The 26,966-nt window shown below is 45.7% G+C and overlaps 1 protein-coding gene across 1 annotated transcript in view; it reads right to left on the bottom strand.

Annotated features, from left to right (window-relative positions):
- The window catches only part of Anxa3 (annexin A3), a 56,353-nt gene extending 31,709 nt beyond the window's left edge, over positions 1-24,644 (bottom strand). Inside the window, exons 1-4 of the mRNA XM_006975360.3 lie at positions 24,503-24,644; positions 21,069-21,121; positions 6,031-6,118; positions 1,447-1,541 (exon numbers count right to left, since the gene is read on the bottom strand). Of these exons, the coding sequence (XP_006975422.1) occupies positions 1,447-1,541; positions 6,031-6,118; positions 21,069-21,083 (198 nt within the window). The 5' untranslated portion in view covers positions 21,084-21,121; positions 24,503-24,644. The remainder of the gene's footprint in view (positions 1-1,446; positions 1,542-6,030; positions 6,119-21,068; positions 21,122-24,502) is intronic.
- Between the last annotated feature and the right edge of the window lie 2,322 nt (positions 24,645-26,966).

Below are 26,966 nucleotides of genomic sequence, written 5' to 3'. Positions count from 1 at the left end.
GACTATGAAACAACTCTTAGAAATAAAGCCCAGAGGCACACATCTGCAGTCTTAGCACTGGGTAGGAAGGATGCTGAGGTGGGAAGATGATTTGAATACAGGTACTAAAGACCAGACTGGCCACATGGCAAAATCCAGTCTCAAATCCACAAATAAAGATGTTCGGTAGTCAGGTGCGGTGACGCACACCCATATATTTCTAGCTCCCAGTAAGGTGAGACGATCATTTAAACTAGCCTGAAAAAGTGGCACCCAGAAGTTTTTCAAAAGCTCCAATACTACAAAACTATCCCTTTGCCTCACCAAGTCCGCACTCCTGCTATATTGGGGTTCAGAGTTCTGTCTCCCCCACATCCCCAGCTGACTCCTGGCCAGGGCCTTTCCATTTGTCCTTCCTCTCTTACGGTGAATCTCTCGTCTCCGACAAGAGTACTACTCACCAAATAGATGACGAACAAATTGTGTGGCAGTCTTGTTCTTACGGATTTATTTTGGGATACTTAGTGGGTTTCCATCTGCTGATTTCACTGAGCCTATCCTTACGTAACTATTTTAAAATTAAAACAGAAACTAAAGATTATCTAAGGCCTTCTTTGTCAGGTAGCTGTTCCCGTAACTGTTGGTTGGGAGAGCTGCCGTTCATACTATACCCCCTTGGCAGTATCTCTAACCTCTGGAAGTCAGAATCACCCTCCACCCCGAGTCTAACTTGGGTCATCCAAATGTCTCTACTCAGGCTGGGGACAGGCCTCAGTTGGTAGAGCGCTTGCCCAGCCTTCACAAAGACCTGGATTGGAGTCCCCAGTACCACCTACACCAGGCCTAGTGACTCCCGGCTATAATCCCAACACTGAGAGGTGAACACAGGATCAGAAGTTCAAGATAATCTCCATCTACTTTGTAAGTTCTAGGCTAGTCTGTGCTACACGAGACCCTGTCTCAAAAAAGAAAAAATAAATATCCCTTTAAGGCAAGTGTCCTGTGGGGAGGGTATTCACTGCTGACTTGGAACCATTGCTGCAGCCCTTTAATAGAGTTCCTCATGTTGTGGTGACCCTCAACCATAAAATTATTTTCATTGCTACTTCATAACTGTAATCTTGCTACTGTTATGAATTGTAATGTAAATATGTGATGTGCCGGGTAGGATATCTGCTATGTGACCCCTGTGAGAAGGTCCTTTGACCCTGAAGGGGTCACGCCCCACAGGTTGGGAACCACACCTCTGAGGCAACATTCTTCATTCCACGGTGAAGAAGCAGAAGCCCCAAAGCCACTGAGATGGTGAAATGCAAAACCAGGATTGAGAGTTCTGGTTCTTAGTGGATGCACATGGCATCTTCTGCCACACTCCATCTTTGAAAGCAAAGATCTGCGAGGGGACCACGGAGGAAGAACTGAGACCGGTGACTGCCCCTTCAGGGCCTGTCCTGTTCACGGAGGTACCTGTTCATATGTTGCTTGGTACTCCTTGGCAATCAGCTGCCGCTGCGCATTCGAGCGCTCTGTCAGAATGCTGATGAGGGCTTTCTCGTCAGTTCCTAAATGAGACCAAAGTTATTTCATCAACCAAGGATTCTCCGCATCTGTGTCGAGCAACAGAGGAGCGATCTGTCGTCTGAAACCAGTGCCGACAGTGAGGCCTTTTAATTTTCAGTTTATAGCTTCTTGCTGGGTTAGAATCTGCGTGTTTGCCTGGTTTGGGGTTTTGTTGTCTGTTTGTTTGTTGTCTTGTTTTTGAAAAAGAAGTTAACCATTTGGATGATTTGGAGGATGGAAAATGAAAAGGACAGCCAATCTGCTCCTCCTACGCACACACAGCGAGAGGAGCATGAAGAACTTCCTGAGTGACTCTTCCTGAATTTCTACACTCACTCCATAGCTGACACCAAATCTTCTGTCCTCTCGAGGGCCCGACCGGAAGATTTATTGAAAACCTATTATCTATAAGGTGCCTCTTTTTACTCCTTATTGTAGCCGAGAGTTACAGGGTCCCTATCCTGTGGATAGATAAAGCTGCCCTAAAGATGACATTAATACTCAGAGAGCGTATGTCATTTGTCAAAGTCACACAGCTTTTAAGAAAGGCAACAAATCCCTCACCCGAAAACATGGATTTTGTTGTGGTTTGAATATGAAATGTGCCCCCTTCAGACATGTGTTGAGTACTTGGTCTCTAGTTGGTGGTGTCATTTCAGAAAATGATAGGCATCTCAAGGGGGGGGGGGTGCTAGAGGAGGTAGGTCATCAGGGACTTTCCTTTAAAGGTTATCCCCTCCCTCCTTCTTGTCTACCTTGAGGTAAGGAGGTCAGCAGTGCACCACATGATGCTCTGCTTCTCCACAAGCCCACAATCAATGGAGGCAAGTACCACAGACTAGACCCTCTGGAAACCACGAGCCGAAATAAATCTTCTCCATCACAGGTAGTTTACCACACCAACGTGAAGTCTGACTGACACAGATTTCTGTTTGTGACTCACACCTCTAGGGTGCATTTCACACACATATGTTTGTAAGTAAAAGGTAAGACCCGGCCAGGACTGAGACCGGCTTGTCTGAGAATGTCCTCCACGCCACTAATTTTCAGTAGTTGAGCATGATGATGACTGTGGGAAGCCGTATCTCCTTTGTTGGATGGAGAGGACTGTCTTGGGATGGGAAGCCCTGAAGTGGCTTGCAGGCCTTGGGTAGACAAGACTGGAATGATGGGAAGATCCGCCGGGTTCAAGGCTAGGTTTTTTGTGTGTGCTGAGGTAACACCCACACACCACATCTATACAGCCTGTGACTGTACTGCACAGCCTGAATCTGTGGAGGGAGAAGGAACCTGTGTGCTTGGTTGCCTGTTGGCCTCCCAGTGAAGGCTGCTGCCCTGCTTGTCTTTGACCCTGTGTTTTCCTATGGTCAACGGAATCAGACTGCGGCCTACTTGCTCGGTGAGTCTGGTAACTAACTTGGACCTGAAACAGCATCAGTGCCAACCAGTTGCTGAGCACCTGTAACTGAGCCTCTCCGTATCACAGCAGGTCCACCTGCCAGATGACATCTCTGACTTGTTTTCACTCTGTTCCCCCATCCACGGCAGGACTATGGATAGAGCTACCGCCCGCCAAAAAAAAAAAATCCCAGCACCCAGGAGGTGGATGCAGGAGGATCAGCAGAAGTCCAAGGTCGTTCTTTCACACTGAGTGAGTTCAGGGCCAACCAGGGACACATGGCACCTTGACTCAAGATGTATTCTAGGAACTATTCTCTGCTCCTTTCTTCTTCTATTCCTTACACTGTGGTGCTCATCTCTACTCTGCGTGTCCTCTGTTACTTTGCCCTAATTTTTTTTTAACATCTCAATAGTTCATATGTTTTCCTATTCCCTGTGTGTGCACATATATGTGCAGGTATCCAAAGGCCAGAAGAGGACATCAGATCACCTTGGGAGGGCTTGGGAGGAGGAAAGAGAAGGGGGAAGTGATGCAATTACATCTTAATAAAATGTATAAAAAAATTTTAAAAGGAACTAATACTAAAATATTAACCAAAAAATTTAAAAGATAAGTGAAAAAATATTTTCATTAAAAAAAAAAACCCAAACTGTCTTGTATAAGAGAAGATAATGCTGACATAAACTCTTAACAGCATATGTCACAGAATTACACAGGTTGTCCTAAAAGGCACACAGCAGGGGAAGAGTCCCCTACAAGTCAACAAACAGAGAACAAAAACAGTCCCCAACATGAGGAGTCCTGTAAAGGTGGAATAACCGTGACAAGGGTACTGAGGTGGGGACAGGGGACAGACAGGAGAGCAGGAAACCCCTAGCAAAGCGGCTTCACGTGGCAGAGAGGACAGGGTGACGTCTTCAGGAACTGTGCTGAGAAAATGATGAGGGATGGCGTTCTGTATGCTGTGAATATGAGTTGCTCTGATCGGTTGATAAATAAAGCTGTCTGGCCAATGGTGAGGCAGAATAAGGTTCGGCAGGCCATTCCAACTAGAGAGAGAGGAAGGAAAAAGACAGAGCAGAGGAGACGCTGCGAGCCTCCGAAGGAGCAACATGTAATGGGACGCAGGTAAAGCTAAGAACATGTGGCAATATATAGATTAATAGTTATGGGCTAATTTAAGATATAGAGCTAGTTAGCAAGAAGCTTGAGCCATGGCCATGTAGTTATAATTAACATAAGCCTCTACGTGTTTACTTGGAGGACACAAGTGGGAGAGATTTGTTCCAACTGCCGCCAGGCCGGGACAGGAAATCTGACTACAAGAAAATATCTACTTGAGATAGAGATACCTAATGAAGTTAGGTATCTCTAAATGTCCCTCATAAATACCAATTCCATGTCAATTGATGGTCAAGTTAAGAAGAAAATTTCTAAATCTAGGAGGAAAATGCAGAATATCTTTATGACTTTATTGTTAAAAAGATACAGTAAGCTGGGCACTGGTGGTACACACCTTTAATCCCAGCACTTGGGAGGCAGAGGCAGGCAGATCTCTGTGAATTTGAGGCCATCCTGGTCTACAGAGCAAGATCCAGGACAGCCAGGGCCACACAGAGGAACACTGTCTTGAAAAAACAAAACAAAACAAAAAGATATAGTAGTCATGAATCCTAGGAAAAATATTACTAAGCTTGATTTTTTTGCTAAAATATAAAACTGGATAAAATAAACATTAACCTAATACTTTGTTTTGGTTTGGTTTTGGCCATGTACTAGGAGGAGGAAGATATTTTCATGGCTTGAGATTTTTATTTAGAAAAGTTTACATACAGAAACCAGTGACAAGAAAGCAACAGAACCTCTCCTGGCAGCCCTGAAGAAGACAGCGCAATGGAGAGGAACTAAAACATGTGAAGAAGTCACATATGAAAGAGGAAACAAAAAGAAAAAATGAAGTGGGATTATATCAGTATTTAAAGATGGCGGGGGAGGGAGTCATACAGCTTTAGACCTAGTCAACTGGAAAAACTGAATGGTACTTCTGCATCCTGTGTTATTCAGAGTATGGAAGGGGATCAAGAGAAAGTCTCATGCATTGTGGAAGGAGTACTATGTGCTATTATTTGTTATTAGTGTTAGTATCACCGAGTTACAATGGGCGCACACCATAGTGTCCATGTGGAGATTAGAAGTCTGCTGTATGCAGTCAGCTGTTTCCGTCCACTGTGGTTTCTGGGGATCGAACTCAGGACATTGAGCTTGTGTAACGATCATTGTACTTTCTAACCTACCTCACCAGCCCCAAGAGTACTACTGATTTCTATAACCATTTTGGAGAACAATTTGGCAAAATTTTCAGTTAATTTAAGAATAAGTATTCTGGTAATTTCCACCCAGAAATCACAACTCCTGTCATGTCCTAGAGAAATACTAGCAAATGTGCACAACGAAGTTAAAGCAGGAGCATTCACCAAGGACTTTTACGCTGTAATAGAAAAGAATTATAGGCAATTTGAATGTTTCATCAACATTCCCAGTTTATGGTATAATATACAATAGACTACTATGCAGTTAAAATTAATGATCTAGAGCTAAACGTATCAACACGAATAAATCTCAGAAACATTATGTTAAGAGATTAAAACAAATGGCGGAAGAATGTACAGGGCACTTCTCCAGTTTTAGTAGTTGAAACTATAGAAAACAGCAGGTACATATGTGTGTGGCTGTGGTCTTGAAAGTCCACACGCGTAAAGTCTAATTTAGGAAGGTGATTTTCTCTAGGTAATGGCGTGACATAAAACCTAGGAAGAATGGTCAGGGGCTGTATCTGTGACGATTTATGTTTATGACGGTGATGGCTGTTCCAAGGAGCTGTGGTGGTGTTCGATTTTAATTAAGTAAACATTGCAAACGCTTTACTTACTAAAACTCGGTTCCCATACACTTTTCATCACTTCACACTTTAGAATGTCCCCTGACAACTTCTCTAACTCAGGATTCAAATTGGGTTAACTTGGCTTTTCAGACGGGAACTTTCCTGGCTTGCTTCAACACCGACAAAGGGATTGCAAAACTTCACTCACCGATTCCTCTGATGGCTTTCCGGATAGCTTCGGCATCCACTGCCGGGCTGAAGCCTGGATAATCTTTTATGGTTCCTCGAGGTCCAACCTAGAGGGAAAGTTCCACTAGTTCAGAACCACACCTTTATTTATATTACATTAAAACAGACTCAACTAAATGCTTATCTCACATGGTCATTACTGGAAGTGTTTATGTTTTTAAAAATTCCACTTGTATTTTAAAAACAGTGGGAAGGAATCACACCATACAACAGGGCCCATGTAGGAGGTTTATTGAGGGGAGGGGAGAGAAGGTTAAAGGAGCGGGCAGAGATTGGTCCCTGGGGATGAAAGTGAAGGAAGAGGAGAGAGAGAGGGAGGGAGGGAGAGAGAGAGAGAGAGAGAGAGAGAGAGAGAGAGAGAGAGAGAGAGAGAGAGAGAGAGAGACAGAGACAGAGACAGACACAGAGAGACACAGAGAGAGACAGAGAGAGACAGAGAGAGACAGAGACAGAGACAGAGACAGAGACAGAGAGGGGGGTGTACAAGGTCCGCCTTTTATACAGAAACGTCGAATGTGCACAGGGGGCGCTCTTAGTGGCTGCAGCTGAGGTATATCCTGCCAGGACCCTAAGGGCAGGCCAGTGCAGATGCCTAGATGCTAACACCACTGCCCCCAGAGGCTCAGTGTGTAACTAAATAATTGCTCTTTGTCAACAGGAAACCCAGAGCCTGAACACAGGCCACAGGCAGGCAGCATGCTCAGAGGTATTGCGGTGGCACACTTCGGGGAAGATCCCAGAGGCTTGTGTTTGCATATTGAAGTGCTGGAGCTAATGCTTTTTGTACTGTTAGCGGTACACAGCAGAACACCCCCAGGTCCTCTGAAAGAGCAGCAGATGCTCTTAACTGCTGAGCCATCTCTCCAGCCCTAGTGTGCATCTGCAGCAGCCTGGCTTCCTGTGCTCCTGGTCCAGTGCAAGAGTTCGCCCCTCCCTAGACACACAGGCACCATGGCCGCTACTACATGTAGCAAGAGCCCTCCCAGGGGCCTGTTTTCTCTTGTGTAACAAAGTGCACACACGAAACATTGCTTCTCTAGGGCAATGAGCTGTTTCAGCACCAGCGGCCCTGAAGAGTACAGGCTTTAAGGTACCTGTATACACACAATAAGAACACTTCATTTTTCTTCGTCCACTGGATTTCCCAGGGAGAATTCTCAGTAAGCACCTCGTCACATCTCACACAGAAGCAGTTGTGGTTGGGAGGTTCTGGGAAGGCTTAATTAATGTTGACCACTGTCCTTGAGGGACGCTACTCTAAAGAATTAATAAATGAAAACACTATTAAGAATGTCGGTTCTTATGCTCTGCTTAATGGATGTGCAATTATGGACCATGGCTTGCGTTTTTCCTGAGAACTCCACGGACATCATGGAGCTTCGAGAATAGCATAAGCTTTTTTTTAAAGCCACATTACTAAGTTTAAGCACATAAATTAGCAGCATAAAACATGACCATAAACTGGGAATAACCATGCTGCTAAAAGATTAAAATATTCTAAAATTGCTGAAGAAACCAGATGACGGCCAAAAGGGTACCGAGAAAATTCAAAGTTCACATGTCCTTATATAGTATGTTCTGACCTTTTAAATAAAAATCTGTCTAATAGTAGTAACAGTTCACATTTTCTTTTTAAACAGAGCTTTCTACCCTCTTACTGAATGGTATTGACTGTGTTGTTATGAACTAATATGGTCCCATTTACCCTCTTCTAAAGTGTCTGATATTTTCATGAAAGGACATTATCTTGTCACATTAAAGTGAATGGAAAATTAATGTACTGGCACCGTAGAAATGAGAGCCTGCTGACTCGATAGATCCGATGGAACAATTTGTTTCAGTGTTGTCAAACACTGTTTAAAGAACCCCAAATAAAAAATTTTAAGCTAACAAGTTAGAATGTGCCAGATCAAAAGATAATAGAAGCGATCTAATCAGTCACTTCAGCATAATCTTCCCAGAATTTTCTTCCCTCGGGGCTTAACAAGCTTTATAAATTGGCAGAGCCAATCGGCTCCAATTCGTTACTGTCCACTCCACCGCTGAGCTCTTGTGTTCCTTCATCCACCCACCTCCGATGTCTGACGTTCTAGGAGGACCACACAGGTGCCCGATGCTAGGCACCTTACATATGTTAAGTACAATCTACACAGCCCTGATTCTAAGCATGATCATCTCTGCATAAACAGCATCAGGACTTAAGGAGACTGCAGAATTTGCTTCCATCCACTTGGCTAGTTAAGCCACAGATCTGAGATTGCAAGTAGTCTTTTCTGTTCTAAATCATCCTTTGCATTTCTTGAAATATGTCTCTGCATCTCCCGAGGTGACATTTTAAAATGCATGTGACCGTGTCCTAGATCTAATGAATTTTATTTGTAGGAACCAGGTGCTATGAAGTTCTATTTGTGTGTTTCTATGCCATGAAGATGCTTAACATGGCTACTTCTGAATACAAGGAGACAATGTTATGGCTGAATTCTGAGTGTTCATGTATTACAAAGATTTGAGTTTACACTCTAGCTGTGACCTCTTCAAAATTAGATGAGGATAAAATTCCTAACACAGCATGCAACCCTCTTTCTGGTGAGAGTTAGGTGGAGAGGAATGCCTTAGATAATAAAAGGATTCCTCTCCTTCTCCCTCTCCCTCCCCAACATACACACACATATATGAACTTGAAAGAAGACTTGGAAATCTGATTTTTATTTAGTTGTTTATTTTGCTGTGTGGGAATCAAACCTAGGGCCTCATCTATCACAACCAAGTGCATTACCACTGAGCCAAAGCTAGACCCCAGGACATGGGAATTCTGAAGTAGAATTCTAGTGAAATATTGAAAGGTGTTTTAGTCACTTAAATGAGTAATATTGCAGGATATACTTGGTAAGACTTGGTTATTTAGGCCACTCAGCAATATTTGTATGATTTATAGAAACACACTGTAAAATAAATTACCAGACGCATATTGTTTATTAACACATGCTAGATAATGAACAAAAGACCTTACAAGCACGTTAAATCTCTCCAGTGATCTTTTTTTTTTTTTTAAAGATTTATTTATTCATTATGTATACAGTGTTCTGTCTGCATATATCCTGCAGGCCAGAAGAGGGCACCAGATCTCATTATAGATGGTTGTGAGCCACCATGTGGTTGCTGGGAAATGAACTCAGGACCTCTGGAAGAGCAGTCAGTGCTCTTAACCGCTGAGCCATCTCTCCAGTTCCCCTCTCCAGTGATCTTAATGAGGTAGATTTGATGATTTCCATTTTAAAAAAGAGTTGGAGAGTGAGTGCAGCAGTTAAGAGCACTTGCTCTTCCAGAGGATCCAAGTCAGTTCCCAGGGTACAAATCGGGTGACTCATAAACATCTAGTTCCCGGGGATCAATACCACTGGCCTCCACAGGCACCTGCACTTGTGTCTACATACCCACATGCACACACACACACACACACACACACACACACACACACACACACCTACACATAACTACACATAACAATACATGAAGTGCTCAATCTTAGAGGGACTGTTTCACAGAACTTTGTCGATAAGAAAGGTGCCTGGGTTTAAAGCCACCTCCAAATGTCCTATGTCCTATGTCCCCAGTCCAGAGCTTTGCCTGGGCTGGGGGGTTAGGGAACACTATCTCAATGGTCCTCAAAACGGGTTCCTGGATCAACTCTATGGTAGTCTCCTGGAATTTACAGAGATGTAGATTCTCACTCCATAGCCCACTCTCACAGAGTCCACACTATGGCGTAGGATTCAGCACCTGGTTTAACAAGACCCTCCTCCAGTGATTTTAATGGACAATTGAGTGGCATAACCAACATTTTGTTTCATTCTCAGCTGCCTGGAAAAAGAGAATAAAGTCAGCAAGCAAGCCTTGGGTTCCCAACGGGTGTGGAAGCTGAGGAATTGAATAGTGAAGTGTTGTTTTAGGAATGTTGATGTTTACAGCCCAAGTTATTGTGATTGACTGTTTCACTGAAGCCTTAGTGTCTTGCCAGGCAAATCATTAACTGGTTCTTAGTTGCAGTCACTTTCCTGGTACCTAACATAGCCAGTGATAATGTCGAACATCCCATGAATACTTGGCTAAAGTCATTTTTCAAAATCGTGCTTGATCAGAGTTCCATCTATTTATGCATTTTTAGCTTCTTCCCTTTTCTCAAGCTTGACCTTTAGATGCTCTCAAAAGAAAAATGATGCTGAAATCCATTGAGAAATAAAGCATTGAAAAGAATAAAGTAGGAAAATAATAGGAATTCTTTATAATAAGGACAGTTAGTTGCTATGTGCCTAGAGCTGTGCTAGGAACACTGTCAATCCCCACGATAAACATATAAAGCAGACACTTAAATCCTATGCCTGGATGAAGAAAGGGATGCTTAGGAACCTTGCCCAAGTTCACACAACCAGAGACTGGTCCATCCTGCTATTCTTTTTTTTTTTTTTTTTTTTTTAAATTATATGTTTAAGACATTTATTTTTTTTAATTTATTATGAAGTGTTCTGCCTGCATGTATGCCTGCAGGCCAGAAGAGGGCACCAGATCTCATTACAGATGGTTGTGAGCCACCACGTGGGTGCTGGGAATTGAACTCAGGACCTCTGGAAGAAGAGCCAGTGCTCTTAACCTCTGAGCCATCTCTCCAGCCCCATCTTGCTATTCTTTTCCTCAACTTACTAGTCTAGACTAACTCCTCCTTTGAATCTACCTTATGCCAGTAGAATTTTCCTTGATCATCTAAAACTATCCTTTGGCTAGCTACAGAGAATGGTGCCCTGCAGCCACCGCCATAGCCAAATTGCCCCAGGGCGTTGTCTGCTGTTACCTTGGTTGGCCAATCTGTCCTTGTCTCAGTAAACATGGCTGCACCTATTTCTTCATGGAATGTTTACCAGGCTTGCAATCAATTGAACCTTTATAGACAAAGGATGAATAAAAGAGAAACACAGGGTGTCAACTCTGTTGACACAAAACATATTTAGAGCCAAATGCTCCAGAGCAAAAAAAAAAAAAAAAAAAGGCAGCAACTGCATGCACATTCTGAAGTGAGATACAGCCCTATCACACATCACCTCATAAAGTCCCAGAAAAGCCAGAGCCAAAAATGAAGCCTCAGAGACAATGCTAGGAATCAAGGGCTCTCAAAGAGCCAGGGAGAAATGATTACACTCTGCGTTCAATGTCAAGGCGCTGTGCTGGGTCATGAAGCTTTATGGTAGGTACAGGGGAAATAAAGCAGACTGTAAAAGTAAAGCAGCTCAAACTTGGAAAGTGTAAGACTTTTTGTTCAATTCTTCCGAGGAGAAATGGTCTTTCAAAACCAAAGAAGGGTCCTAGAATGGGCCCTGAAATAAAATATGGTCACATGAGGCAGGCAGAGACTTGGACTGCATCGTCCCTATGCCAAAGACCTAACCAGCAGCCCAAAGAATGTAACTGTGGTTGGATGCAAGGTCACTCCAAATGCCAGTGGTTGAGATAAAGTGCGTAGGCATGGGCCTCTGACCCAATATGACTAGCGTTCTGTAAGAAGATAGTTCTGCAAGGACCGAGGGAATTCGAGGGGAATGCGGTATGACGATGAAGGCAGAGACTACACAGGCTTGAAGCAAGGAACAGCGAAGTTTGCCAATATGAGAGACCAGACACATGCCTCCCCCAAGAGGAAGAATGGGGGAACTGAGGACATGGAGAAAGGGATACACTTGAGCTCTCAGCCCAGCTTCTCAGTCACCCCAAAGAAGGATATTGGCGTCAAGGACAAAAGGTGTCCTGCCTTGTCATCTCCTCTAGGGAACAAAGGTTAATCACTCACATAGTTTGAGACCCTTACCAACCGGGAGCTGGGACCTGGGGGATTGTGCAATGCAGCATCACTAACTAGACTTTGTCTATAGTCATTTGCCTTCTCTCCCCCAAATGATTGTCTGCAGAGACCCAAGTCCTTTCTCTTCCCGTCTCGTCACTTTTCTCAAAATGCACTCATTGTTGAAGATGCTAGATGAGCTAAAATTCAGAGCTACCTCCGAGGACCACTTTCGATGCTCTGGATTTTTCTCCCATGAATGCATGACATATGCATGTTCATCAACTTCTGTTTATTCTCATCTCGTTAATCTGGCTTTCAAAACGGGGCAGTCCCCATCACTCATTTATGAGGACCATCACTTCTCTACAGCAGCAAACCACAGGAAGCTAGAGAGGCAAGGCCGGACTCCCCTACAAGCTTTAGAAGGAAGAGGGCCACACTGACACCTTGATTTTGGACTTGTCCCTTCCAGAATTGAGACAATGCACGTCTCTTGCCTGCAGCCACCCAGTCTGTGGTGTTCTATCACGGCAGCCTGAACATGCTTATTTATTGGGTGAAATATCAGGAAGAAGGCACTGGTAATGATTCAGGTCCTCCAGGCCACACACTAGAGACTCCATTCTCCCACAGACTGGTGACAGTCACCGGAGCAGTGGCCGGTGACATACAAAGAGAAGGCTCTGCCATCACTGCCCCAGATGTCCCCAAAGAGAGGCAGTACCGCCTTCTGCCTGCAGGTGGCATTGGTGGCCCTCAAGGATGTCAAGAGAAGGTGGCCGACATCAGGGCTTCCTCAGCAATGTGTCCAAGGGGTCTGAGGATCTTTAAATTCACTTCTGTGCTCGCGCATGGAAGAAACATTTATCCTTTCAAGCCTTGCTCTTGTAAACACAGCCATTTCTCCCCAAACACCCATGAAACAGGATGTTTCAGTGCCTGAGCCCCGGATTGTGATCACCCAGACACAGTGGTGGGGTTCAGGAACCCAGGAAGGTGGGGACAGACATGTATTTGAATTACATTTCCTATGAAAAATGGGTTTTGATGTGAAGAAAACCTGACTCCTTAGAACTATGTGTCTCCTATGATGAAAACCCACCATCCACTGCCTTCCTTAGGCTCTTGTGTTGGATGGGTTCATGTCATGCTCTCCACCAGACTGGCGTGTGGGTAAGCCTGTGGGGGCATTTTCCCAGATTGGTGATTAATGTGGGAAGGCTCAGCTCACTGTGGGCAGAGCTACCCCTGGGCTGCTGGTCCTAGGTACTCTAAGAAGGCAGGCTTAGCAATCTAGTAAGCAGCACTCCTTCCTTCGCGGCTCTGCTTCCGTTCCTGCCTCCAGGTTCTTGCCTTGCTTGAGTTCCTGCCTTGACTTCCCTCAAGTGATGTACAGTTACCTAGAAGTGTAAAATGAAACAAATCCCTTCCTCCTCAAGCTGATTTTAGTCAAGGTGTCTTATCAGAGCAGTAGGAAACAGGCTCTCTGGTGAGAGACCACACTCTGCCTCAAGGGTGGTACCTCCTCATTGCAGCCTCACATGGCCGAGGACACTGGCTCCCTTTCTTCAGCCCCCTTCAAAAGCTCCAGTCATGAGGACTCTTCCCTCATCACTTATAAAGAACCCTGGGGATGAGAGTTTTAGACTCAGCCAGAGCCCTGACTCCACAGGGTTTGTAGACTGCAGTGATGACGACTCTTTCCATCTGCTTCACAACTATGGGATTGGGAACCTAGCCACAAGGAAATGAGACCAAGGACATTTATTGACTATTGGGGACGTTCTGGGAAGAAGGTCTCTTGAAAAAAAAAATGGCCAAAGCTATTGCTGTCCACATGGACACAATAGAATGTTTCATTTTATGGTTTGTTTATGAGTTTGTTTGGGAAGTGACGATCCTCATGAGTTGTTACAGATTCAAGAGTGCTTGGTAACCCAGTGGTAGACCCTTGCCTAATGCATGAGACCCTCCTCTCGGTGGTGCCCCAGGCCCAAGACGACCTTGGAAAGATGAAGTGGATGGCACCCCAAGCCGCTCTCCCACACCAAGCTTCCTTCAGGACCCCGGCCATGCTCTCCTCAACTGTTTCTCCTAACGAGACCCTTCTTTGGGTCTGAAGTCTTTCTCTCCATCTTTAGGACTCCCTCATGGTTGCCCATGCTGTGCCCTCTTCTGAAAGGTCTCAGCTTCCTTTCTGCAGAGCTTAAACCACTTCTAACATCTTCCATCACTCACAAAAGCACCATCACCCGTTCACAAATCCTCTCATCTTAGCACACTGCACTTTCCCTGTGCTCACCAAGCACTGGTATATTTCCTCTGGGCCAACCACAGAAATGAGATCTGGTGTCTTCATCTGTCAAACCACATCAACCAAGTCCCCAGCAAAGAAGGGGATGGTCAGATGGGGATGGGTCACATGGGGAAGGGCCGCCACACTCTAACTGGCCCCTGGGAACACATGGTCGATCACAGGTGACTTTGACCTCTCTGCTGATTTCCACCATTACAGATCCACGCCCTGCCCCCTACAGAGACACACCTTTCCTTATGGTCTTGCAGAGCCAAGTCATGGCCTTGTGCATGGCAGACAAGCACTCTACCACTGAGCTACATCTCCAACACCAAAGGTGTATTTTCCATTTCTTCTATGCGGATCCCATGTTCCAGAACGTTTCATTTTGCCAGTCTTCATTGTATCCACCTATTTCCCATTTTCCTGGTGATTAAAGACATAATTTACAATCACAGCTTCCCACCAGCATTAAGAGGGCCCCGTCCATGTCTGTGTCCCTGTCATTTCATCAGAGAGAGACAGGCGATGCGGCTTTGCAGACTCAGCGCTGCAAGTTGAGCCGCACGGTGGTTTAATGAGGATGTGTTTGGCTCTGTCCTGGTTCTTGGCCAAGAGTTTCAGAACCCCTGGAATTTCCGGAGTGGAAGGCATGCCTTTGTTCTGTGACTGAGGTGACTCATCCTTGGTCCTTTGACAGTTTCAGGATGGGAGCTAGTCACCAGAAAGACTACGTAATTTAGAGGGCTGGGATTGGAGTCAGCTCCACCTCTTGGGAAAGAAAGGAGTCTAGATATTGAATAATATAATAACAAGTTAATATTTTAATCAGCCATGCCCAGTTAAAACTCTGACCACTGAGGCTCGGGGGAGCTTCCCTGTTGGTGGAGACACTTTTTAAAATAATTGGTTTTTATTTTATGTGCTTGGGTGTTTCCCCTGCATATATGTCTATGTGCCGTGTGCATGTCTGGAGTCTGCAGAAGCCAGAAAACTCCACTGGAGAGAGTTATGACTCACCATGTGGGTCCTCTAGAAGGGCAGCCACTTAGCCACTGAGCCCTCTCCCCAGGCTTTGTTATCACGCCTTCACAGAAAGTTACAACCTGGGAGCTGAGGAGCTGGCTCTGTGGTTCCTAACACCCACATCAGGCAGCTCACAACCTCCCGTAACCCCAGCTCCAGCTCATCAAACACCTCTGGCCTCCCCAGGCACCTGCACACATGTGTATGTACACACAAATAAAAATAAAATTAATATTTTTAAAAACATTATGTTATAAGCAATTCTACTTGGGAGGCAACATACAACACAGGACTCTCAGGTCCAGGAGTACAAACTGATATCAGGCCCTCAGACAGGGGTCAGATCAAACATAAACAAAGACTTAAAACTCCAGAACAAAAGACATACTGAGGCAACAGAGATTATTTATCTAAAACAGTGGCAGAGTTTCAACACCTTCAGCTAGAAAGCGGAGAACCCAGCCATTCCTTCCTCAGAGGAATGTACCGAAAAGTCCCTGAGGACTCCTTGCTTGACTTTATTCTGCCAGAGGCCATCAGGACAGGACCCAGAGACACAAGCTGAGGAGTTCTTTCCAGAGACCTCAGGTGAAGCCAGATTCCTGACTGGACCACAGAAAAGAATTTTGGGATGAGCCCGTATGAAGCCTGCCTTAAACATGGGCGTTAGGGAGAAAGGTGTGTTGGAAAAGGATGGCGCATATTCCTGTGTGAGAACAGCCTTTTTAAGTAGACAATGCCTACATCTCAAGGGCACTTCTTTCTCTCTTTTTTGGTAAGTGAGCTATTGAATAGGATTTCAGCTAATAAGGTAAAACCATGGGCGATACTGGCTGCATAAGTGAGGTAAGACTTTCTACTGTAAGCCAAGTTCAGTCCTGTTTTCGAGACTCCCAGAAAATTGGGAGTTCTCATCTAGGAAAGACTCAAAGGTCACATGCTTAGTTCTTAAGCACAGCTCACTGCTGTGTTAACATTCTTATTTGAAATAGCTCCACAGAAAAGGAATGTGTCTCTACAGAGGCAACCTTCACAGCAAATGTTGTTAACTGTGCTGGAATTCGTGACTTTCATCTGGCGAAGACTCCAACTAGACCCCAGAATGGGAGGCTCCTTGCCTTCCTCATGCCTTCCTAGTTTCTTTTAATCCTGAGTTAGTTACAATAAACCAGCCACACACTGGTAACCTCAAAGTGACCTAGAGATGTGCAGGAATGGGTGGAATCGACCGCGTATTTGTACTTGGGCGTGTATTTGCTTTTGTGTGTAAGGAGGGGGAAAAACACTGGGAAGGAACGCAGCTGCAGCCTTGGGCACAGATTCAGTAAATAACCAAGTTCTTAAGTTGTCTTTCGTGTAATGCATCCGGAATCCTCTCGAGAACAGCTTGGAACGAGCTTTATAGAAATGGGAGTGTGCAGAAGTGAGTTTGTCCCGTCGATGACCTTTTGATGTCAGCGTCCCCAAGTCTCCAGTGCAGCACGTGACAACTTCTAGAGAATCATGACTCAGGAAGTGGTGTGATGCCCATTTCTGCTAGTGTCATACAAGACTCCCCTCTGCACCACCCAGCTAAGAAGCAGTTGCTTCCCTTCCTAAAGAGAGCTCTGAGTGCTCAGCTCCCAGAGTCCTTGTCAGTCAACCACGAAATAAAGATTATTTTTTTATTACAGCAACCCGGGGTCCATATGTGAATAGGGCAGCAAATCTGTGTCATAACAGAACTTTCTGGTAAGAATATAAACCCAGGGGGCTGGGAGGTAGCTTAGTGGAGCGCCTGCTTTGTGAGCACGAGGGACTGGGTTCCGATCCTCAGCACCAGTGTGTAGGCCATGAGCAGCAGGGTGTGCCTGCAAACCCAGTGCTGTGAGTCAGCGGCAGGGGGCTGACTGTTTAGGAGTCTTCATCATGTTCTTCAAGATGAGAGACTTGAAAAGGCAGGGACTTGAAAAGGGCGTCCCAGACACAATGGGCAGCAACTGGAAACAAACCTTATTATAAAAGTAGGCGTGTGTGTGTGTGTGTGTGTGTGTGTGTGTGTGTGTGCGTGCACACGCGCGCGCATACGTGTGTGCTCACGCACACATTCTCGCACATGCACATGCACAGAGAGAGACAGAGACACAGAGAAAAGCATACACAGAGAAAGACTCCCTGCAGAATAGATCCATTTTTCCTCTGGAGGCCTGGGGTGTAAGTGGGTTCTGGTGACCTGAGATGAGTCCCTTTCCTTAATTTTGGGTTGATCGGGTTAAACAAAGAAAGGGAAGCTGAAAGACCCACAGCTTCAGGTAAATATGGTCAGGACTCAGGACCTGCCTTGAACATATCTGGCTATCCTGGACCAAGTTGTCTAGAGAAGCACCCCAGCTGGCTGGAAAGCATGCCAGGCCTTTGTCTCAAGTCAGGGGCTTGAGAAATAAGCTGGAAGTCTGCCCTTTTCTTGCCAGCCTCCTGGCCCTCCCACTTCCCTACTCCTGCTCCCCTGTGCTAGTTCACGGGCTGTTGTGGTTGACAGGGCTTCACAGACTTCCCTCTTCCTAGACACCAGTTCCTGGCAAGGTGCATCCCCTCCCCCGGCTACCTCGCCTCTCCCACGGATAGCCCTGGCCATATCACGTCTGCTTCTTGCCCTCTCCGCTCTGGTCTCTTCCAGATGCCTCTGGCTGTTCTCTCTCTCTCTCTTTTACCAACCATAAAAACCTTCCCCCTAATCATGAAGCGGCCGTTTCCGTGGTTGCTTTACTGCACACTTGCTTACAGCCCTCACCTACATGCTGACATGTTCACCAGCACTTACACAGACGTGCGTACACCTCACATGGACACACATGAATATTAAACCTGTAAAATTGATTTTTTTTTTTTTGTAAATTTTAACCCTTCTAAAACACATAGTGAGAGTATTCATATTGTTCTGAGGCAATTCCAGAACCTTATCATTTTGTAGAACACAAATTCTATGCTGGCTTAACAACAATGTCCTCTTGCCCTCCTGTGCTCCTGGCAGCCAGAGTTCTCTGTGTATTCCTTTAGATGCCTTACATAAGAGGAATTATGTAATGTTCATATCTACATGACTGTCTTCCTTTCCTAACCGGACATTCTCAAGGCTCACCCACTTTTAAGACCCCTTTGATTGTAAGGCTGGATGATGCTCTATCCTGTGCATATAGGACACATTGTGATCCTTTCCCCCGTTCACTGAGAAGGGGGTGCTTTTACTTCTTAGCTAATGAAAAATGTATCGCCATGGGAGTCAGTTCATACTGCAGATAAACTGTGGGATAATTAAGAAGATTTGGCAGTTGTGCGTGTGCGTGTGCGTGTGCGTGTGTGTGTGTGGGGGGGTAAGGAGTGGCACTAAAGTATCCCAAGCTGTCTTGAACTTTGTCTATGTAGCAGAGAATGACCTTGAACTCTTGACCCACCTCCCAAGTCCTGGGATTACATGTTTGGTGTGACCGCATGCAGCAAACATCCCACATTTGTTTATGGTCCCCAGGACGGAACCCAGAGACTTAGCACGTGCTAGGCGAGCACCCCCCCCCCCCCCACAGAGGAACACCGCCAGCTATGTGGTCCACATTCTCAGTTTACCATCATTGTATGACTGACTCCAATAGTCTCACTAAATGCCCCCTGTCTCCCACTCAACCAAGGCTCTCTCAGCCCGTTAAATGTGTCAGCCGACTCCATGTCTGTTTCCTCGTGGACCGGGGCTAGCGTTTTGAGAAGCCTCTTCCCACCTGTCTCTGACTCTGTCAGAGATGCATAAACTCAGGAGGGCTTTAGGGTAGGGAAAGGGATAAAGTTAGTTTCCTGACCGGGGCATTGCACGCTTCCCCCTCCATGGGCCCTGCTACGGGCATGCCACACCTCTGCATGCTTGTCTTTCAACTTCTCGTACATGAAAATGTATGCTCATGGCTTAAAGGAGACACAGTGGAGAGAAGCAGGGGCCCCCCAGGGGCTGTCAGCAGCACTGTCTGTGCAGGTCCCTTTCATGTCCTTTCTTTACACAGAACCACTGTACCTGCTGCTCCTAGAGCTTGGGTTCTCATTGATGGACACATTTTGGTACAGTTCCTAAGGTCATTCCATAGAGCTACATGTTTCCCCCCCACATTCTTTCTAGTGATTACATTAAAAATGACTGCAAATTAAAAATGAGCAATTGTACCTACAGGGTGTTCCTTTACATTGTCTATATTTTCAATAATATGGGCAAATATGCTTTTGCCCCCATTTTTCAACCTTATTCACATTTATTTATGATACATAATGAGAAGTGGAATTACTGGAGTAAAGGCCACAAACATTTAACACTGACAGATGCGAACCCAAACACTACCCAAAAGTGTAACATAGTCTCTCCTGAACAGTGTGAGACTTCTTGTTGAATACACAGCTAACTTTGTCTTTTTTCCCCCAGGTTACCGAGTTCTTAGGTAGGAAATAGTTCCTTATTGTGCTAGGTATTTCTTTAGCTCTGCAAGGTTCTGTATACATGTGTACCGGATACTTGTAATTCTTTTCATGTGCTACTTTGTGTATACAGTTTCCCACTGAGCTCATTTTTAAAAATTGCTTTATTCAAGTCATTTGTATGTTACAGAAATAAATCTCTTGTCTGATGTTCTACAAATGTCTCTCCCTGGAGGTTATCTGCTGGCTCTATTCACTATGTTGCTGCCACAATTACAGATGTATACATAAACAGATACATGGTTTTAAAGGCTTTTGCTTTAGGCTTATGGCTGTAATTGCCTTCTCCATCCAAATTAATTCTAAAAGATCCACTTGAATCTTATTGTGTGTGTGTGTGTGTGTGTGTGTGTGTGTATGTGGTGTGTGTGTGTGTATGTGTGTGTGTATGTGTGTGTGTGTGTGTGTGTGTGTGTGTGTTTGCAGATTGTGAGTACATGCTCATAGCTGCGTAGGTGCATATGAATGCAGGTACCTACAGAGGCCACAGAGTGTCTGGTGTCAGTTCTCAGGACCACTCACCTTATTTTTTGAGACAGGGTTTCTCACCGAACCTGGGGCTTGCCATCACAAACACTTTACTGTACCTCATTTCTATATTTTATGCATCTAAATTTTATTTTAACATAAGAAGGGAGATGGAGCATAGATATACTTTTCCTTCAATGAGCTAGAAGTCTCTCTAATTTTACTAACAGAAGAAACCATCTTTCTTTGTCTGATAGTAAATGTCATCTTTATCATTATGTATGTTGAGTTATACACTAAATTTATTCTCCGTTAGGGCCTCTTTGCCAAGTGTGGAACTCTATAATACCTTTAAAAACTGCTTACCTGTGTGTGTGGGGTGAGGAGAGGGGTTGTATGCACATAAGTACAGGTGTCCTCAGAAGCTGGGGTGTTGGATCCCATGAGGCTGAAGCTACAGGCGATTGCAACCAGCCCGATGTGGACTCTGGGAACTGAAGCCCGGTCCTCTGCATGCAAGTGTGGTATTGAAGCATTGACTCCAGGTCCTCTAAGACATTTTCACTACTAGTCCTTTTTAGATAAATTCTCCCTACATAACTCAGTTTATCCTCAAACTTGACATCCTCCTGCCTTAACTTTCTGAGTTCTAGAATTACAGATATAAGCTACCACACTGGCTTATAATATATTTTTTTATAATTTATTATTTTTAGATATTCTCTAGCCTTTTGGTGTGTGTGTGTGTGTGTGTGTGTGTGTGTGTGTGTGTGTGTGTGTGTGTGTGTGTTTTACAGTTAATCAACTTTCAACCTTTTTTCCTGGTTGTTTGGTTTTCTGTGACTCACGTAAGTTACTGTGTTGTGGAGGCTTTAGCTCTTTTACTCACCCAGACAGATGCCATGATACTCCACCTCTTTCTCAAGCCGGAATCACAGTAACCTAGAAAAGAAACAAAGCAGCACTGAACTGAATCAACTGTATTGTGATTCAGAACACAACATTTTCAGTCCAACTCCTAATGCTTCATCCAGAAAGCAGATATCAGCAGTCAGTGAGAAACTTCTCTGGAAGAGGGTGTGAATCTGGCCTCAGGAAACCCGTTCCCTGGGCAAGCATTTACTAGGCACTTTCCAAATTCACAGTATCAGCAGAGTCATTCGGGTCTGGCCACCTGTCCTCAGTACAGTCAGAAAGAGACAAGTAATGATGGAAAGTAGAGAAAGGAGATTCCCTCAGAGTGGCCTGTTGGGAGGAAAACAAGGTGTGCAGGAACCTCATATTTGCCTTCAGGGTACTGACTGGGGGGGGGGGCAGGCAGGAGGCATGCACAGTTAAACAGTACCGCCTGGTCAGGCAGCGGCCCGCCATTACTGTCTCGGCTCCTGTTTGTCCTGTAAGTTGTCAAAACTTTGTGAATTCTCTTCCTGGGGACAAGATGTCTGGCTTCCCTTTCCTTCCCCCAGCATGAGACTTCCGGGGAAGGTGTAAGTCTTCAGAGACCACCATTTCAATAGTGTGGTAGCCAAAGGGAGGGGCTCGGGTGTCTCCCCTTACCATCCCTTCCCTTGGCCTTACAACATCTGCAGGGGGCTTGTGTTGGGCCTGGACCTTCGGGGGCTCCAAGGCAAGAGCAGTTCAGCTCTCCACTTCCGTGTCTTACAGGAATACTACTTTCTGGGAAGCCCCTTTTTACTTACTTAAATCTAGTAGTCAGGGGCAGTGCCCATGCCTGCAGTCTCACCACAGGAGAGGCTGGGGCAGAAGGGTCACCTGGTCACCTGGTCTACACAAGGGCATCACATCTCAAAATGACACCGACAAAACCAGGAGAACTGTGTCTACTAATGATGTCCTTAACCTGGACAGGCTGGAGTCACAGCAAGGAAAAAATGAATAAACAAACATCCAGGAAGTTGTTCCCCACCCCAAACCAAGATAACCCCAGCTGGCTTTGGGCGGATTCCTTGCCAATTCATTGTCCAAGGTCCAAGCCTATGCAACCTGCTATGAATACCCATCTCTGTTCTTTGAGGAGGCCAGGTCAGTCCCAAGTAGGTACAGACATGAAAAAGGCCACTTCCTTGGACCCAGTCTACTTTCCATAGTAGACATAACTCAGGCCTGCTGGCCTGTCTCCAGGGTTGATTTAGAAGTACAAGCTGTTCCCACCCTTCCTGGCAACAAAATTTTCTAAAAATTCAATGGCAGCTCAAGGGCAAAGTTCAACAGGAAATTACTTCAAACATCCCTGGAAATATTTAGCCCCTGATTTTGCCCATTCTCTGTACCTTATGTAGTCCGCTCTCTGGTTAGAGTCCTGACCCTCTATGTCTCTCCACAGAGTTCACAGTGGGCACAACATGATGTTGCTGCCTGTGGTCATATAGAACAGGAATTTCCATTTTGGTCCTGAATGCAGCAGTGTTCAGAGGTGGGAAGTTTCATGAGCACCTGGATCAGGACTGGTCACTCTAACCTCAGCAGTAGATGGACCCACATTGATGGGCTCATAACTTAGTGGGCAGCTGGGAATGATGGAAACTTAAGGGGTAAGACCCCCTGAAGGGAGTAGGTCTGTGACAGCATGCTTTTCACACGGGTCTCTGTTTCCCCCGGTACCGTTCTCTCCCACTCTCTGCTTCTTGGCTGCCGTGAGCTGGGTCCCCTCCTCTGCCACTGACACCTGTTACCAGCATATCCTGCCTCATCTAGAGAGCTTAGCAATGGAGCCAGTTGCCCAGAACTGAACTAAAACTCTAAAACCATGAACTAAAAGACAGCTTTCCTCCTGTTAAATCATTTCTCTCTCGGGTGTTTTGTCACGCTGACAAAAAGCTAACACATCTCTTAATGTGAAACCTAATTTCAGTCAGGATTTCCTCATCTGTAAAACAGAGAGCAGGCTGTTGCTAGTGCTAAAAAAAAAAATAGATACATTATAATGTCAGCCAGCGTCTTGTGTTTTAACTGTGTGCCAGGTAATAGGAAAAGTATGAGAATGTGAGTTCCACAAAGCTGGGGATTTGTGTAATATTTCTCCACTGGTGTATATGGGGGGTGGGGGGACTCATTCAGTGATTTAAACATAAGTCTCAGCGTAACCCAGTGAGTTAGGGAGGCATCATTAATAACATCGCAAACTTTGCCTAGGAAGACACTGTGGCACAGAGAGCTATGATAAAATTCCTGGTGAACCCAGGCATCCAGATTCCAAGGAAATGAACTGTTAGTCCCCATGCCCTGCAGTCCCTGACCCAAAGGATGCTTAATGTTTGTTGATCCAATATAATCTGGAAATTACTAAGAAGTATCACCGAGCCACCCCTTAAGCTTTTAAAAAGTAAAGAATGACTCTACAGTGGAGGCCAGATGACCTAACAAAAGGACTTGAAACACATCCTTCCTGAAAGCGACTACAGCGGCAGCATAATTTCCTTGTACTTCCTCCCGCTCTTCTTTCTACCGATTTCTCAACACAAACAGCTCTGGGAACAGGGGTCTAACTTTCCTTATATTTTAAAATTACCTTTCAGGGCAGTCAGAAATTTTCCACCTTCTGGAAAACCAGGAACAATCCTTCACAGAATAACCTTTTGGTCTATTGTTTATGATGTTTGTGAAGAGTAGAGACTGAAGTTCCTTCCGGGGCAGAAACCCTTCTCTTGAACACACCTCCCGGGAAAGAATTTGCCCCGTGCTCACCTTTTTATCTGCGGAGGGGCTCCAGGGACCCAGAACTTCTATATATGGTCATTTGCAATCGCATACCTGGATCCCTCACCTGCTGACTCAAGGGCCAGGGGAGGTGATTCATGCCTAGAATGCTGTTGCAATCACAGAAAACGGTGTCTTTTCAGAGAAAACCGCATTTCCCCAACTCTAAATATCCGATACCCTAATCAACCTTTTTCCTACCTCTAAAAAAATAAAAATAAACTTCACATGTGAAGAGGGAAATGAGCTTACAGGAGAGAAGGGGATAAAGCTCTCAACACAGAACTCTGAACAGAGGCACCGAGCGAGGCCCGCCCCTTCCCCTTCTTCTTTTAAATGTTTCCAAGACCTTTAGGAATGAAGGGCCCGGCACGTCTGGATCCCCAGGATGTGAGCTTGGGCCGCCAGGACCCGGAGTTTGGTAACTTCCCCCAGCGACTCCCTGTCGCTCCGCGGGTTCAGTCTCCTCCACTCCGACCGAGGGGAAGTGGGCTTGGGGGAGGGACGGGGACGGGACAGTGCAGGGATCCAGCTGCGCTCGGGGACGGCGCAGACGAGGCGGGGACCGCGGTTCCGTGGGCGCAGCGGCGGGCGCGGGAGACTTACCCTTCGGCGCAGCGGCCGCGAACCCGAGGGAGAAGTGCGGGAAGGTGTGCGCTGGGCTGTAGCTCCCGGCTGCTCTGGGCGGCGACCCAGACCACGACCGACCGCGACCGACCGCGCCCTTCCTCAGCCCCTCCTCCTGCTTCCACTCACCGACCGCCCAGGCCAGGCCAGCCAGGGGCCAGGGAAGCTGTGCTCCAGCCTTGACCCACGCACCACGCCCCCCTCGCCACCCCACCCCCTGCCTCCAAACCCCTTCCTCCGCCTTTCTTTTTCTTTTTCTCTTTTTCTTCAGCGTTTGGCTTTTTTCCCCGTGGATTCAGGGTACCTCCCAGGTACCTACACTAAGTAACACTTACTTACCTAGCGGGTACTTCGTGCCAGGTACCGTTCTAAATCCCGCATAATAGCCATGCTACAAGGTAGATGCTGTTATTACACTCTAATCCCCGTTTTGCAAGTTAGGAGGCGCAGGCTAGGGAGGGCAAGTCACGCGGGAAGAACAGCAGAGCTACATTTTGAGCGCAGGAGTCTGGGGATCCCTACCTTACGCCTGTTGACTACAGGCTGAGGATTGGAGCTCAGGAGATACCACGGCATTTTAAAGGCTTTCAGAATCTCACTAAGTCAAAGAGGATAAAAATTCAAGTCCCACTATGATGGTCAGTATCATGTCAACTTGAACACAAGCTAGAGCCATCTGGGAGGAAGGAACCTCCATAAGATGGGGCTGTTGGCAAGCCTTTGGAGCGTTTTCACTAGTAACTGAATGGGAGGATCCAGTCCATTGTGGGTGGTGTTACCCCTGGGCTGGTGATCCTGATAGGAATTGGCATTCCTTCATGGGCTCGGCATCAGTTCCCGCTTCAGGTTCTTGCGCTCTGGCTTCCGGCCCTGGCTTCCCTCAGTGGTGGGAGTGTGCTGTGGATGGATGTGTAAGCTGAAATAAACTCCTCAGGTTGCTTTTGGTCATGGGGCATTATCCTAGCAATAGAAACCTGAGACAGGTTCTCAACCTTTCTAATGCTGTGATCCCTTAACGCAGTTCCTCATGTTGTGGTGACCCCCACTCATAAAACTATTTTTGTTGCTACTTCATAACTGTAATTTTGCTACTGTTATGAATCGTAAAGTAAATATCTGTGTTTTCTGATGGTCTTAAGTGACCCCTGTGAAAGGGTCGTTTGACCCACAAGGGGGCCCTGCCCACATGTTGAGAACCATTGCCCTAAGACATCCACTTAATGCTGGGAAATCAGTTCTGATCAGCGGGCTGTTTGTGGTAAAGGTAGAAGGAAATGCTACCATTTATCAGACACTGAAGACTGCATTTGTCCTTTTACTGTCTTAAGTTGTTTCTAGTTCACAGCATTTCCTGTTAGAGTTTGCAGAAGAGGGATCTAGGGAAATGACTCAGGGTGAGAACACTGCCAATACAAGCTCAAGGTCCTGAGTTTGAATCCCCAGTACCCACTTAAAGCTTGGCATGACTTTGTGTTTGGGGAAGATTCTGGAAGCTGGCTGGTCAGCCAGCCTGACCCAAATGGTGAGCTCCTGGTTCTGAGGGAGACTCTGCGCCAAGGGAATAAGGCAGAAAGCAGCACTGGAAGACGTACTGCTCTGGTCTCTGCACGCTCAGACACACCAACAAACACAGCACACGCATACACACACACACACATGCACAACAACAACAACATCACCACCAACAGCAACAAAATAAAACATCAAGAGTGTGCTTGAATCAAGAACCACACTGGTGCATAGTTATAATAGCCAGTTCTCATATGTGACCTTAGACTGTTCCAAATATTGATGCAGCAGCACTACATAACACTATTTATTAACTCTTGAGTTTTTATTTTTTACATTTATTTATGTGTTTTTGTGCCTATATGCTCATATCTGTGAGTGTGTGTATGTTTATGTGTGTGCAATGGCATATGAGCTCAAATACTGTGTGTGTGTGCAATGGCATGTGAGCTCAGTTGGGGTGTATACTTGTGTGTGTGTGTGTGTGCAATGGCATGTGAGCTCAGATGGTGTGTATACTTGTGTATGTGTGTGCAATGGCATGTGAGCTCAGATGGGGTGTATACGTGTGTGTGTGTGTGTGTGTGTGTGTGTGTGTGTGTGTGCAATGCATGTGAGCTCAGATGGCATGTGGCTTAGTGGCAGGTGTCTTTACCCACTGATCCCTGTGGGTGGTCTGTTGTCAGGTCTGAAAACTTGAAACAAATGGCCAGGGTCATAGTCTTATTAACAGCCAGCTTGACCACATGGGACAGATTGCTGGTGAGAAACAACAGTGGTCCAGCCATATGGGAGATAATTTGGGTGGTTCTTACAAAGATAAACACACTCTTATTTAATCTAGGAATTGCATTTGTTGGTGTTTGTCCCAATATTGTGGAATCTATGTGCTCACTAAAAACTACATGTGGATGTTTGTGCCAGCTTTAGTCAT

This window comes from Peromyscus maniculatus, chromosome 10, assembly GCF_049852395.1.
Source record: "Peromyscus maniculatus bairdii isolate BWxNUB_F1_BW_parent chromosome 10, HU_Pman_BW_mat_3.1, whole genome shotgun sequence".
Lineage (NCBI taxonomy): Eukaryota > Metazoa > Chordata > Mammalia > Rodentia > Cricetidae > Peromyscus > Peromyscus maniculatus.
The sequence above is the reverse complement of the archived record's forward strand: the minus strand, read 5'-3'. Positions and strand labels throughout refer to the sequence as shown.